Source organism: Cucurbita maxima, unplaced genomic scaffold, assembly GCF_002738345.1.
Source record: "Cucurbita maxima cultivar Rimu unplaced genomic scaffold, Cmax_1.0 Cma_Scf00043, whole genome shotgun sequence".
In the NCBI taxonomy this organism is placed as follows: domain Eukaryota; kingdom Viridiplantae; phylum Streptophyta; class Magnoliopsida; order Cucurbitales; family Cucurbitaceae; genus Cucurbita; species Cucurbita maxima.
This window is the reverse complement of record NW_019272059.1, coordinates 807,718-820,496: the sequence shown is the minus strand read 5'-3', so window position 1 is coordinate 820,496 and position 12,779 is coordinate 807,718. Positions and strand designations below refer to the sequence as shown.

At 36.1% G+C, this 12,779-nt stretch overlaps 4 protein-coding genes across 4 annotated transcripts in view; 2 read left to right on the top strand and 2 right to left on the bottom strand.

Moving 5' to 3' along the window:
• Nucleotides 1-85: 85 nt before the first annotated feature.
• LOC111470231 (F-box protein At4g35930) lies at nucleotides 86-2,312 on the bottom strand. The gene is made up of 5 exons (XM_023115779.1): nucleotides 2,166-2,312; nucleotides 1,461-1,918; nucleotides 898-972; nucleotides 712-821; nucleotides 86-628 (listed from the first exon to the last, which is right to left on the bottom strand). Exons 2-5 carry the CDS (start codon nucleotides 1,836-1,838, stop codon nucleotides 367-369), a joined length of 825 nt encoding a protein of 274 aa, XP_022971547.1. The 5' UTR covers nucleotides 1,839-1,918; nucleotides 2,166-2,312; the 3' UTR covers nucleotides 86-366.
• Nucleotides 2,313-5,964: 3,652 nt separating this feature from the next.
• On the top strand, nucleotides 5,965-9,772 carry LOC111470224 (protein MID1-COMPLEMENTING ACTIVITY 1-like). The gene is made up of 8 exons (XM_023115763.1): nucleotides 5,965-6,246; nucleotides 6,626-7,348; nucleotides 7,746-8,158; nucleotides 8,330-8,439; nucleotides 8,731-8,802; nucleotides 8,899-9,005; nucleotides 9,277-9,370; nucleotides 9,503-9,772. Exons 2-8 carry the CDS (start codon nucleotides 6,941-6,943, stop codon nucleotides 9,553-9,555), a joined length of 1,257 nt encoding a protein of 418 aa, XP_022971531.1. The 5' UTR covers nucleotides 5,965-6,246; nucleotides 6,626-6,940; the 3' UTR covers nucleotides 9,556-9,772.
• A 759-nt stretch (nucleotides 9,773-10,531) lies between these two features.
• On the top strand, nucleotides 10,532-11,812 carry LOC111470228 (SKP1-like protein 1A). Its single transcript, XM_023115772.1, has 2 exons — nucleotides 10,532-10,894; nucleotides 11,417-11,812. The coding sequence occupies exons 1-2, from the start codon at nucleotides 10,601-10,603 to the stop codon at nucleotides 11,588-11,590; spliced, it is 468 nt and encodes a 155-aa protein (XP_022971540.1). The 5' UTR covers nucleotides 10,532-10,600; the 3' UTR covers nucleotides 11,591-11,812.
• Nucleotides 11,813-12,281: 469 nt separating this feature from the next.
• LOC111470227 overlaps nucleotides 12,282-12,779 on the bottom strand; it is a 2,586-nt gene continuing 2,088 nt past the window's right edge. Inside the window, exon 5 of the mRNA XM_023115771.1 lies at nucleotides 12,282-12,593. Coding sequence (XP_022971539.1) covers nucleotides 12,400-12,593 — 194 coding nt within the window. The 3' untranslated portion in view covers nucleotides 12,282-12,399. The remainder of the gene's footprint in view (nucleotides 12,594-12,779) is intronic.

Below are 12,779 nucleotides of genomic sequence, written 5' to 3'. Positions count from 1 at the left end.
TGTGGTGAATCATGGATATCAAATATCAGCAGAGACTCCATTCTTTTGAAGCAATTGGAAGACATAATAGTTGCATAAACCATAAAAACAGAAGTAGCAGAAAACCACTCTTTAGAAGATATATATAGAACTATACAGGTAACCAGTTTGGAATAGATTATTCCCACAGCTACAGTCTGAATCAATCATTAAAACCCTCATTCCAACAGAACAAGAACTTCCATGATACCCCTAATCTGCATCAAACGCAGCTACAAAATTTGTAGAATTCCTATATTGGCTCAACAAACCAACCTGCTACAGGCAACAACACAAATCCTATATACACAAAAACAACAGACAACGAGAAATTGCCAACTACACCAATCAACGAAGTTTATTTTGAGCAACAGCTTGGCACAACTCCTCCTCGTAGAACAGAACCCGGTTCGAAGCCAGGGATTTGCAGAGTGGCTTAGGTATAACAGAGGGAACCATGCATCTTGCAGGAAAGCCTGATTCTTGAAACAGAACAGCAGCAACCTGTCTCATCTCTGAAACTTTCAGACGAGATGGCGGTCGAGGACCGTGTCTTGGCGCTTTCGGAGCGTGGGGGCTTGGCAATGAAAAGCCTTTACCATCTCCCTTGCTGTCCAATATAAAATTTATTTCTAGTTCAGCAACAGCATATGCCTTCACCAGTTCAAATAAACATGAACAATGAATACCAACCTTACAAAGGGCCAGTGTTCAGTGGGTCGAGGGGTGGTTGTTCTCAACATCTCCTGCCTGGATCGATCTGGGGTTGTGTAATTAAAGTGGAACTGCCTCGCCATCAAAACCTGTTCAATAAAGGGTCATGATCATCACTCTCAAACAAATGTGATGCGTTTCAGGCAGACAGAAACAAAGACTTACAGCCTTTCTGATCCGTTGAGAGACATGGAATACAGCCCTCAGTTGGTCGTGGTGCAAATGGCAAAGTACTTTCACCTTCAAGTTACAAATTTAAGACACAAGATCATAAAATTAATACCCATCAAACAATACAAAATCTGAGCGCACATCCAGATCAGATCAACATGATTACTCAAATCTATATGCGTGATCAAACATGCTCTTCAAGATCAAAAGAACTTGGGTTTTCTAAGTTGATAATTTAGAAAGTAACAGCTAGAAAGGATTTGGCCTTTTTACTAAAAGTTGGCCACGTCTACTCCTTTCTTACATTATCTTCACAAAATGAAATGAATCATAAAACATTGGTTTTGACACTAAAAACCCATTGAAAACCCATGATCCATTAAAGGAACAAATATTTCTAGTCACAGATCATAGCTTAAAAACAATGCAAGCAAAAGAAGATCATACAATCTGTAAAGAAAACGGAATAAGTTGGGTTTTATGCATTTGATGTAATTTTGAGATGAACACGTTATGTTCTAGGAATCAGAAAAGAATTGGATGAATATTAACAATACCAATAGATCCATAGGCAGAGATTCCAGTCGCGACTCTGATTCGCAGCTTTCAACCCGAGGAGTTCTTGGGGTACTAATATGATTTATATGCATCACCAACTTGACAGGCGACAACATCAAAGGACTTCTATCAGAAACCTTGTCCTCAAGCCCCGCATTATTCCTCTTAGTCTTCCCAGCATCCAACACAGCCACCCTCTTCCTTCCAAGATAAGTACAAGATTTACCAACCGAGCCCTTGCTGCACCGCAGCTTCGACAGAGCACCAGGCTTCAAATACTTCCCAGAAGAGCCCTTCGCCCGCCTTCTCCTCTTCAATTTCTTCGACTCCCTTTCGTTCGAAAACGCATCCCCCATTCCTTCCTTTACTTTCCCCATTCACAGCAAACCAAACGCCTTTTTCTACCACTCTTATGAACCCGCAACATGAATAATTAAAACCAACCCATCAACATAACCTGCCACACAAAATTCAAACAGTTTCAATGAGTTCTTGAACATTCAAACTGCATAAGAAATTCATCAGAAACGCCAAGAACGGCGGAAAAAATAAAAAACCACCTCGAAAAGAGGCTGAGAATAAAAACCCAAACCCCTCAAACTACAAATCTATACCGAATCAAAAACATTCAAGAAACGCAGCAAGAATCGAAACGGAACAAGAAAACAAATCAGAGAGATGGGAATAAACGAAATCGAACTAACCTGTGAATAGAAAGAATTTAGGATAAACCCCTCGAAATTCGCAATAACGAGAGAGAAATAGAGAGAGAGAAGAAGAACAAGAAGGGAGGGAAAACAAGGACGAGAAGCGAAAGAGAGGCTAGGGTTTGATCTTTATTTGAATTTCACGAAAGTGCCCGCCAAAAAAAAATTTGCGAAGCCACAGTTTTAGAAGCGAACAAAAAACTGCAGGTAATGAGATGGACACGTGTTGAATTCTTATTGGTTGTGACACATGCGAAGTGGAAGAGTGGGTCCATGCGGGCCATGGGAAATGGCGATGATCGCGTTCCTCTTACTCAGATATAGAAAGTGTGTAATTTTTTATTTATTTATTTTTTTTTTTGGTGGGAATAATTTTTATTTTAATCATTTTAAAAAATTAATTTATGGGAGGGAAATCCAAAATATACTTTATTCATTTTGGAGGGAAATTAACGTTTAACCTAAAGTTTTCCCCCATTCAATGCTTTTTTTATTTCATTGGCTTCCTCAATTTAGGAAATAAACAGTTTTTTTATTTTATTTTTATTTCATCCCCTCCTCTATTAATCCTTTCATTAAGAAGTTAAATGTTCAAATCTCCCGAACATTTTTAATTAACGGTACAGAAATACCCTTGAGAGGGAGGACGGAAACAAATATATCCAAGGGTAAAATTGTCCATGTAAAAGAGGACAAAGGGGAGCTTGTGAGTTGTGAAATTTCATGTGAGATATTAATTCTTTAGTAAAGTACAAATAAACCCATTCAAGCCACATGAATCACTCGTGAGTTGGAGCTTTCCTTCAGGCTAAGTTCAGGGGCATTATCGTCCAAATAAGTTTCACTCATATAACATGAAAAATAAATATATTACACTAAAAGTTAAATACATTTATTTAAATTATTGTTGTTATTATTATTTTGCATAGGATTCCAAAAGGCAAATTCAATGGTTCAGTATGTTAGGTTTACAAGTCAACCAAAAGTTGTAAAATCAATTAAAAAATAATAAATGAAGTGCTGGTTCTGTTAGATAAACAGTCAAATAACTCCCAATAATTTGCATTATTCTATTTATCATTATTTGCTTTTTAAAAGACTAAGAATATTCAAAACAAAAAAATAATTACTTTAATTAAGTTTTCGCTCATAATAAATAATTAAGGTCTTGCTCGAGAACTATTTTATTTTTTAAAACTAATTATTTACTATAGGTTGAATAATATTTTGATTGTTTAAATAAAATTAATGGGACAGAAATAAAAAAATATATATATAATGAAATGGTAGTTGAAAAAAATTGTTAAAATGAAAATAAAAAACAAAAAATGAGCATTGGATTCTGCATTGTACTGTGAAAAAAATATTAAATCCACGTCAGCAGATCTTATTTGGGACATTTGAATAATATAGCGTTGAAAAAAGTCAAGTCCATCTAACACGTGTGGGGCCGACTATAATAGTATTCATTTGCACGTGTGCTTCTCCATTCACGTGCTGCCACGCCCTTAGGATCATATGTCACGTGATTACTTTTTCTATTTTTTTTATTTATATTATTTTAATAGAAATTAGTCAGTAGTCACCTGGTACCGGCTGTTCCCACTCAATTGTTCGTGAATGGTGATGTCTGATGCGAACTACGACGGCGGCCACAACCAATTTCAACCACCACCGACGGCGATCGTCAAAATTATCCAAACATATATTCTATCAAATTTTCAAAGAATTCCCAAATAACTGCTATCATAATAAAAAAATACTCTCTCCCTTGATTTGAAGCCTGTTGGAGAAGTAAAAAGCAAAGTCACGAGAATTTATGCTCAAAGTGGACAATATCGTACCATTGTAAAGAGTCGTGTTCATTTAATTTGGTATTATAGTCATGCCCTAAACTCAACGAATCCCCAAATGTTGAACAAAAGGCTCCAAAAGAAAAAAGAGTCGAGCCTCCTTGAAGGCATAGTAAAAAATAACTAAGACTCAATTAAGGGGAGACATACTTTGTTTGAGGGGAGATGTTAGATGATGAAAGTCCCACATGGACTAATTTAGGGAATGACTGTGAGTTTATATAACAAAAAAATACCGTCTTCATTAGTTTGAGTCATTTTGCGGATTTGGACTCCCTACTAAAGTAATGAGAAAGCTTTTTGGGCTTTTTGGGAAGCCCAAAGTAACTTCATTAGAGCGTACTTGAAAGAGATTAAGGAATTGATGCGGTTGGCTAAGCTTAAAATCTTCGAACTTAAGAGGTATCCTTGAGATTGGGAGCCTTGTGAGGATGTTTTGAGATAATTCTATATTTTGGTCACGAGCTATCAGGATCGTAAATACCGTTTTATATGATAGTGAAGGAATCGATGAGCATTACAATTCTGGCAGCTTTGGACCAAAATATATGATTATCTCAAAACATCCTCAAAACTGTTCCAGAGGAACTTGTTAATATTTGTCTCTCAAAACTCTCAATTAAACTTGTTAATATTTCGGAGTTTAAATAATAATAGATATTCATCCCCTTAAGCTTCGAGATCTTGAATTGCTCTAGAAGGTTTCTAATGGGACTTCACGTGCCAACCAAATTGCCTACCGTTATAATTTATACTTTCAAAAACAAAAATATTGGTCACAAATTTCTAGCATGCTTCCCTCTTACCCAAAGTATTCACAATTATTATAATTTAAATTATATCATTCAATCGATTTTACTTAATATTAATAATTACGTGATTATATGTAATTATATTATATATATATATATATATAATATAATTACATATAATTACGTGAAATCGAAATCCACATGAAACGTATCCAAACACAACCTATCCTTATCCGAGAATTACGGCAACCTTTTCGCTCTCCGTAATTCCCACCACCAAACACCCCAAATATCCAACAAAAAGGGGAAAAAACCCCATCTTATATTAAAGCTACCAATTACTTGATTTTAAAGCTTACTTTTCTTGTTATTATTAATTCTTTTCATCATTGAATTTAGTCTTATCTCCTTTTTTTTTTTTTTTTTTTTACAAAATATCAATAAATTAAAAAATATATATTAAATAATTTAAATTAATATAATTATTAGTTTATAATTTAAATTTAAGCAAGGTACAGTTAAACCAAAAGTAAAAAATGAAAAAAGTAAAACGCATATAAGGGTAAGGAGTGGAATTAAAATTAATACGTGGCAGATTTAATGGTTGCCTCGTCATCACCATCATGCTCATGGAAATGGACTTGAATATTCCACGTCAATATTTGTTTCCAGTCTTTAAAATATATTACTGAAAAAAAAAGCTTTTTATCATCTATTTTCGTGAAATTATTTATTGATATAAAATTTTAATTTGTTATTTAGTGATTTTAATATATTTAATTGCTTTGTGTGATTTATTTAATAAGTATTTGTTATTTATGCATTAATTTCATCATTTAACATTAAAAAAAAAATTAACACTAATTTTTTAATTTAATAAGGTCATTGACTCGGTGTGTGTATACAAGGGGTGATTCATCTATTTCTGGTGTTTATGGGTCGGAGTGAATTACTTTTTTGTTTTAGACTTAGGTAGGCGACGACTTTTGATTGTATACGAACGAGTAGAGGGTCCGTGCCATGGCCAATTAACTCTATGGCTACATGGCCATGCCTTTCATTAGGTAACTACTAATAAGAGGTCCACTTCCAGCCTGTAAATAAATAAAATTAATTTACTCATTTATCATATAATTTTTTTTTCCGTGGTCCGTGAACCAGTCGAGGGTAACATCGTAAATTCAAGTCACATGGACGCCACTGAACTGCCCTTTCTTCTTCCTTGTCTGTAATGGCGTGAGAGTTGTCACTCTGCTGCAACCAGACCTCTCTCTCCCTTTCTTTCTTTCTCTCTCCTCCGACAAACCACACCGAAACTGAAAAAGAGGACCGAACTCTCAGAGAGAGAGAGAGAGAGATTTTTCCGAATTTCCATGGAAGACGAAATGGAATGAGATGAAACACAATACAATTTTCCGCAAAGCTATGCAGACATTTGACCTGTGCGTTGTGACCGTTCATCTCCTCTCTCCGGTAATCGAACAAAAACTCTCTTGATTATATCATTTTGTGTATGATATTGCTGTGAAGGTGAAGTGGTAGTAATGGCGGAGAGGATAAGAGGTGGAGCTGTGAGAATCTATTGATGCTTAATGTTTTGTTTGATTTGAATGTTCTTTTTGCAGATCCAAATGCAGCTTGTTTGTCTTTTGAATATACTTTTTTTCTGGTTAATTTATTTCGTTGAAAAAGTGAGTCGATGGAAGGAAAAAGGATATACTAAAGAGTAGAGAATACAAAGGAAATAAGAGTTTGTCTTCTGGTTTTTTTAGTACTGCGGGTGATGAGTGATGATGTTTTTGTGGATTTTTTTTTTTTTCTGATTTGTTTATTTATTATTATTTTTCTGTAGCCGACATGCATTATGGTGAGCTTGGGGCGCCGACGTTGAAGATCTTGCTCTTGATCTTTTGATTCGGCTTTGTTTATTTCCAATTCCTTTGTTTTCTTTTGAATATCCATCGCTGCCGACGAAGGTCTTTGTATTGTCAACCGCCTGAGGAACGACTTCGTTCTCTTATACATCATTTTAATCGGTGGCAGTGCTTTGAGATTCCGAGTTTGGCAAATTCTTATGTATTGAGTTAGAGATTAAACGGATACTTTGTTTTTGGACTTTTTGACTGTTGGAGAGTTCAAGTTTGATTGAGAGTTTTGAGAGACAAATATGTCTTCATGGGATACGCTTGGGGAGTTAGCCAATGTGGCCCAGCTTACGGGCATCGATGCAGTTCGTTTGATTTCTATGATAGTGAAATCGGCAAGCACTGCACGAATGCACAAAAAGAATTGCAGGCAATTTGCTCAGCACCTGAAGTTGATTGGAAACCTGCTGGAGCAACTTAAGATCTCGGAACTTAAGAGGTATCCTGAGACTCGGGAGCCTCTAGAACAGCTTGAAGATGCTTTAAGAAAGTCGTATATTTTGGTCAACAGCTGCCAGGATCGCAGCTATCTCTATCTGCTTGCCATGGGATGGAACATTGTATATCAATTCAGGAAGGCCCAGAATGAAATTGACAGATACCTGCGCCTTGTTCCTTTGATTACACTCGTTGACAATGCCAGAGTCAGGGTATTTGATTCTTTCACCTCCTAGTGTTATTATATTTGTTTATTTGCACAGTATGATCTTGAAAGATGCATTTCCTCAACTTTTGGCCCATGCATGTTGACTTTCTTGTTCCTTCATTTTTTCTCGAAGGAAGTTGTTTTCTTCATTAGAAAGTTAAAGTGAAATTGGAAATTATTGCTAGATGTTTGTGTGCTTTGGAAATTAAAATCTGTCGTAGAAGGAAAGTCATAAGAAAAATATAATTCGGATTTGAACGGTAAATTCAACATACTGCTTCATGATATTTTCTCTAAATTGATCAAAGTTTTCTCGTAGAACCTCTGGACTGTCTGTTTTGACCGACTTTGCTTATTGTTTGCTTATTGATAACTTAACTAGATTAACTTCAAATTATCAGGAGAGACTAGAGGATATTGAAAAGGATCAGCACGAATATACTTTGGATGATGATGACAAAAGAATTCATGAAGTAATTCTGAACCCAGAACCTTCGACAGACGAGGCAATGGTGTTGAAAAAATCTCTTTCTTGTTCTTATCCGAACTTGCCTTTCAACAAAGCACTACAAAAAGAAAATGAGAAGCTCCAGCTAGAACTACAACGGTCACAAGCTAATCTGAATGTTGGTGAATGTGAGGTTATTCAACGTTTGATAAGTGTCACTGAATCTGTAGCTGCAACTTCTAGTCATGAGAAACATTCACCTGAAAGAGCCCACAAAGTAGTGGAAAATACGCATGTAGATGCCAACAATGGACATTCATCTGATGAAAGTTACTATAAAAATATTGATACTCATACAACCTCAAGGTCTGCTATTTCCCGTTCCAGCATTTCAATTACAATCATGAATGTAGACAACCATTGTCAAACACCGGTTCAAATTTGGCCCTAAATCTCTCTCTCATGTACACGTATGCATGTCATATATTATCAAGCTACGTGGTTCATTGAGTTTGATATTGATTTCTTTTGTTGCAGAAAAAATTCTTCTGTTTCATCAGGACATGGTCTGCTCTCAATCAGGGGTTCTGATGGGTATGGTGAATGGCACACTGACTTACTTGATTGTTGTGCAAAACCTTCTCTGTGTAGGTTATCCTCCTCCCTTCTAAATTTTAATTGTCCATTGAGATTGGTTTGTCTTGTATGAAGAGGGAGTTCTAAAGGGAATGGGTTGGATTCAATGGGCATAAATTATCTAGTCAATTAGTAATATGCTTAGCCAAATCGATGAATTTGACATTGAAGATTCAAGTACTTGATGACTATTGTTTTGAATATTTGACTTTGATAGACTAAGACTAGCAGATTGAAGATGCTTGGATTCTGTTTTCTTCCTATCATGACAATGGCTCATTTACTCTACTTTTCTATTCTAGGTCTTAAGACTTTTTTCTATCCTTGTGGGACTTTTTCAAGGATTGCTACTGTTGCAACCGATAGGCATACATGTAAGTTTGCTTGGCGTCTTTGGATTTCCACAACAATTTAGAACTACTTTTTGTTTCTGCCATTCCCTGAAATGGTCTGTTTGAATTAACCTTCAGCACCAGGAGAAGCATGTAATGATTTGTTGGCATATACATTGATACTATCGTGCTGTTGCTATACTTGCTGTGTTAGAAGAAAGCTTCGCAAGATGCTGAACATCACGGTAGTTATCTTTTCTGCCTGATTCGTTTATCTTCTGATATACTGTCAGTTCACCTGCATATTAACGAGATGTTTCTCTTGTTCTGATTCGTTATTGGAGATTCGGTAATGTAGATGGGTAGCAATTATTCTTGAGCAATTGCTACCCCAATGGGTTTGTAAATGCGTGTTTAACCGAATAAACTCGACCCTCAAGTCGTTAATCAATAAGATTATTTGCCCAATACTATCTGTTAAATCAGGGACTGAAATCTGTGTGTGGCAATGGGCAGGGAGGTTATGTTGATGACTTTCTCTCCCATCTTTTGTGTTGCTGCTGTGCCCTAGTACAAGAATGGCGAGAAGTCGAGATACGCGGGGTTTACGGTATGTACTTTGGTGCTTGAATGTTTTCGAACGACAATTCTCTTATACATTGCAGCAAATACTCTAGATATGTAAACTTAGTGATTATTTTGGAGGATTCTCGGGTGTTTGATATAAAAAGCCAACGTGCAGGTCCTGAAAAGACTAAGACAAGCCCTCCACCCTCTCAATACATGGAATCCTAAAGTACACTTGACACATTCAACCGTCACACAGTCTCACAAGTATTTTCGATTCATGATCGAGTTATGTAATGTATACAGGTAAAGTTGTTATATAATGTATAGAAGAGTAAAGTTGTTATGTAATGTATACGGGTAAAGTTATAGCTAGCATGTAACTGAAAGCAAGCCTACTTCTTACATCGTAATGTTAGTATGATATTACATCCTCATGTTTCTAGAATCTTAAAGAATGGAAAGCCCTCCCAAGCCTCCTAAGCCGGGCTAGTTGTTCTTTTTTAATTTTCTCTTTTGGACTCCTTTCAAGATTTTTAAAATGCGTGAGATGTTTTCACTCTTACAAAGAATGATTCGTTCTATCGATGTGGGATCTCACAAGTTTATTCTACCCTTATTGTATCATAGATTTGTTTTAAATAATCTAATATTTTGAAGTTTCTTATTCTATGAGTATAGATTTTGGCTCGTGTTGCAAAATTCTTTTTTAAATCTTCTTATTGTTTGTTTCTTTATCTCTCTCGAAATGAAATATAATAGACTAAATTAGAAGGAATACGCCAAAACTTCGGCCTTTGTAGGTCCTCGTATCATGACCAGCATGGTAATGTTATTATGTTAAAAACAAATTTATTTTAAGTATTAAACATTCATAAATATAATTTTCAATGTTTTCAATTAGGTAGACTTAAGATTTCACGAGATCAATTAATAAATATTTTAAAATTAAAATTTAAAAATTTATTAAGTACGGAGAATAATTTTATAATTTAAAATTGGTTGAAACAAAATTTGATTGTGAATTTAAATTTACTTTAATGGCATTTTAACACGAGAGGTTGGGTAAATAAAAATAGTACTTTTTCTAAATATATATTTCGGGTGATTTTATTTTTTTAATCACAAAAATGATTTGGCCGGGCAGAGGCTGCCCTGCCCGCGTGGCAAGAATCTATAAAAGCGGCGCGAGAACTCCACAGTCTCAAACTTCTCTTCTTCATCCTCTTCACAAAAATCACAATCAATCGATCTTCGTTCTCTCAGCAAAACCATGTCCTCTGCCAAGAGGATCGTTCTCAAGAGCTCCGATGGCGACACTTTTGAAGTCGACGAGGCGGCCGCCCTCCAGTCACAGGCCATCCGCCACATGATCGAGGACGATTGTGCCGATAACGTCATCCCTCTTCCAAATGTCACCAGCAAGATCCTCGCCAAGGTTATCGAGTACTGCCGCAAGCACGTCGATGCTTCCTCCTCCGATCCTCCTCTCTCTGAACAAGATCTCAGTGCCTGGGACCGGGACTTCGCCGATGTTGATCAGGCCACACTTTTCGATCTCCTTCTGGTAACTTTTCTTTCCTCCCGCTTTTAGATCCATCAACTCGATTGTCTACGGTTTTGATTCTTAGTCGATTTTCTAGGGTTTACCTGTTTAGTATGATTTTGTTTTCAAGAATCAACTCTGAATCTTGAATTGAGCAAACCACTTGCGTTGATCTTCTTTGTCGCTGGTTACCGTTCTTTATCTGACGTATCTGTATTGACGCCTGTGCAGTTGTGCTAATAGGATAGTCATGGCCTTTATCGTTACCTTGTCGTCTTGATTTCATTTTCAGCGGTCTTATTTTTCTGGTGGCCTCATTATCAAATGATTGTTGCTTAGGTTAATGCGTAAAAGTCATAGATAGACATGATTTCTTTCATGGTTCTGTATATTAATAGCTTTAATTTATCGAGTTCTACATTCACCCATCGTTTATGTTCTTGATGCAAAGAATTTCAGCTGCCAGGGGATTTGACCATTATCGTCATTCATTTTTTTCTGGATTCTGCGCCCTATGAAATTCACTTTTATCCTACCCTGCAGGCTGCAAATTATCTGAGCATCAATAGCTTGTTAGACCTGACATGCCGAACAGTAGCTAACATGTTCAGGGGAAAGACTCCAGAGGAGGTCAGAAAGACCTTCAACATCAAAAATGACTTCACACCGGAGGAAGAGGCGGAAATTCGTAGGGAGAATCAGTGGGCTTTTGAATGATTTGAAGTCCCACAAGAGTGCCCAAGGATCTTGATCAATATGATGGTTGTTCTGTACATGGTTCTGTATAAACATTTCTTTTTGGTTCTTTTGGGGTGTATTCAATCACTCCGTTGAACCTCATCATAATTGTACAAACTTTTTTTTTTTCTTTTTTTCCTTTGGTATGACCAAGTTCCTGTCCGGAAAGAAATGGCTACCAAATTGTCTCAAACTCCAACAGATTGAGGAGTATACAATTTTTTAATTTTTTAGATAGCCAACCATACTAACTAGGGAGGTACACAAGAAACGGGTGGGTTAAATGATGCAAGTAGCAAATTGAATCTCCTAAACAAGTCTTAACTTGTTGTATATACATATCATGACCATGTAATTAGGAACTTAACATAAAGGAAATATATAAATAATATTATTTAAATTATGATAATTATGAGTGCAAGCATAAAATGTGATCACGCTAGAACTTTATGATTGATATATTAGATATATGTCTTAGGTTTATGATTATAAATTGATGTTAACATGTGAGGAGTACTTAGTTTAATAATTCTTGCAGAAAGAAACCCAACCATTGCACTATGTGATAAGCTATAGGGACAATGAATAGTCTTCACCGCGAGTTGTGTGTCAGAGATTTTAATAGCTCTATTTCAGGCCGTCGAGTCGTATGTGATATTAACATGGCCTATATCAACTCCAAAAGCAGTTTATGCATAAAATCACAAGTATACCCAATATATTATTACAGAAAAACATGAACACACGACTCCATAAAACTTGGATATTGGTTACAACATGTACAGAAATCAAAGTGGTAAGAGCATAACAGGGCATGGAATGAACTCAGCCAAAAGGTTTGCATCCACATGCTTAGAATGAACAGCCTCCATGCTTAGAACTACCAAATCTAAGTTCAGATCATCAGCTACCTCCCCAATGATTGCTGTTGGCTTACTCCCATCCCCCAGCCGCTCTAACAATTTATACTCTTGGAATCCACCTGTGTCATGTCTCCGATTAATTAATTTGCATATGCCTCAACTAATCACTGAATATCTAAGAATATTACCTAATGGATGACATTAAAGAGCCTATGAATACTGCTTGACCCTTTGACTTAATGAATATTGCAACATCAATGTGAACTTCTAACTGAAAGAGTTGTGTTTTTTTTTTTTTTTTTTTT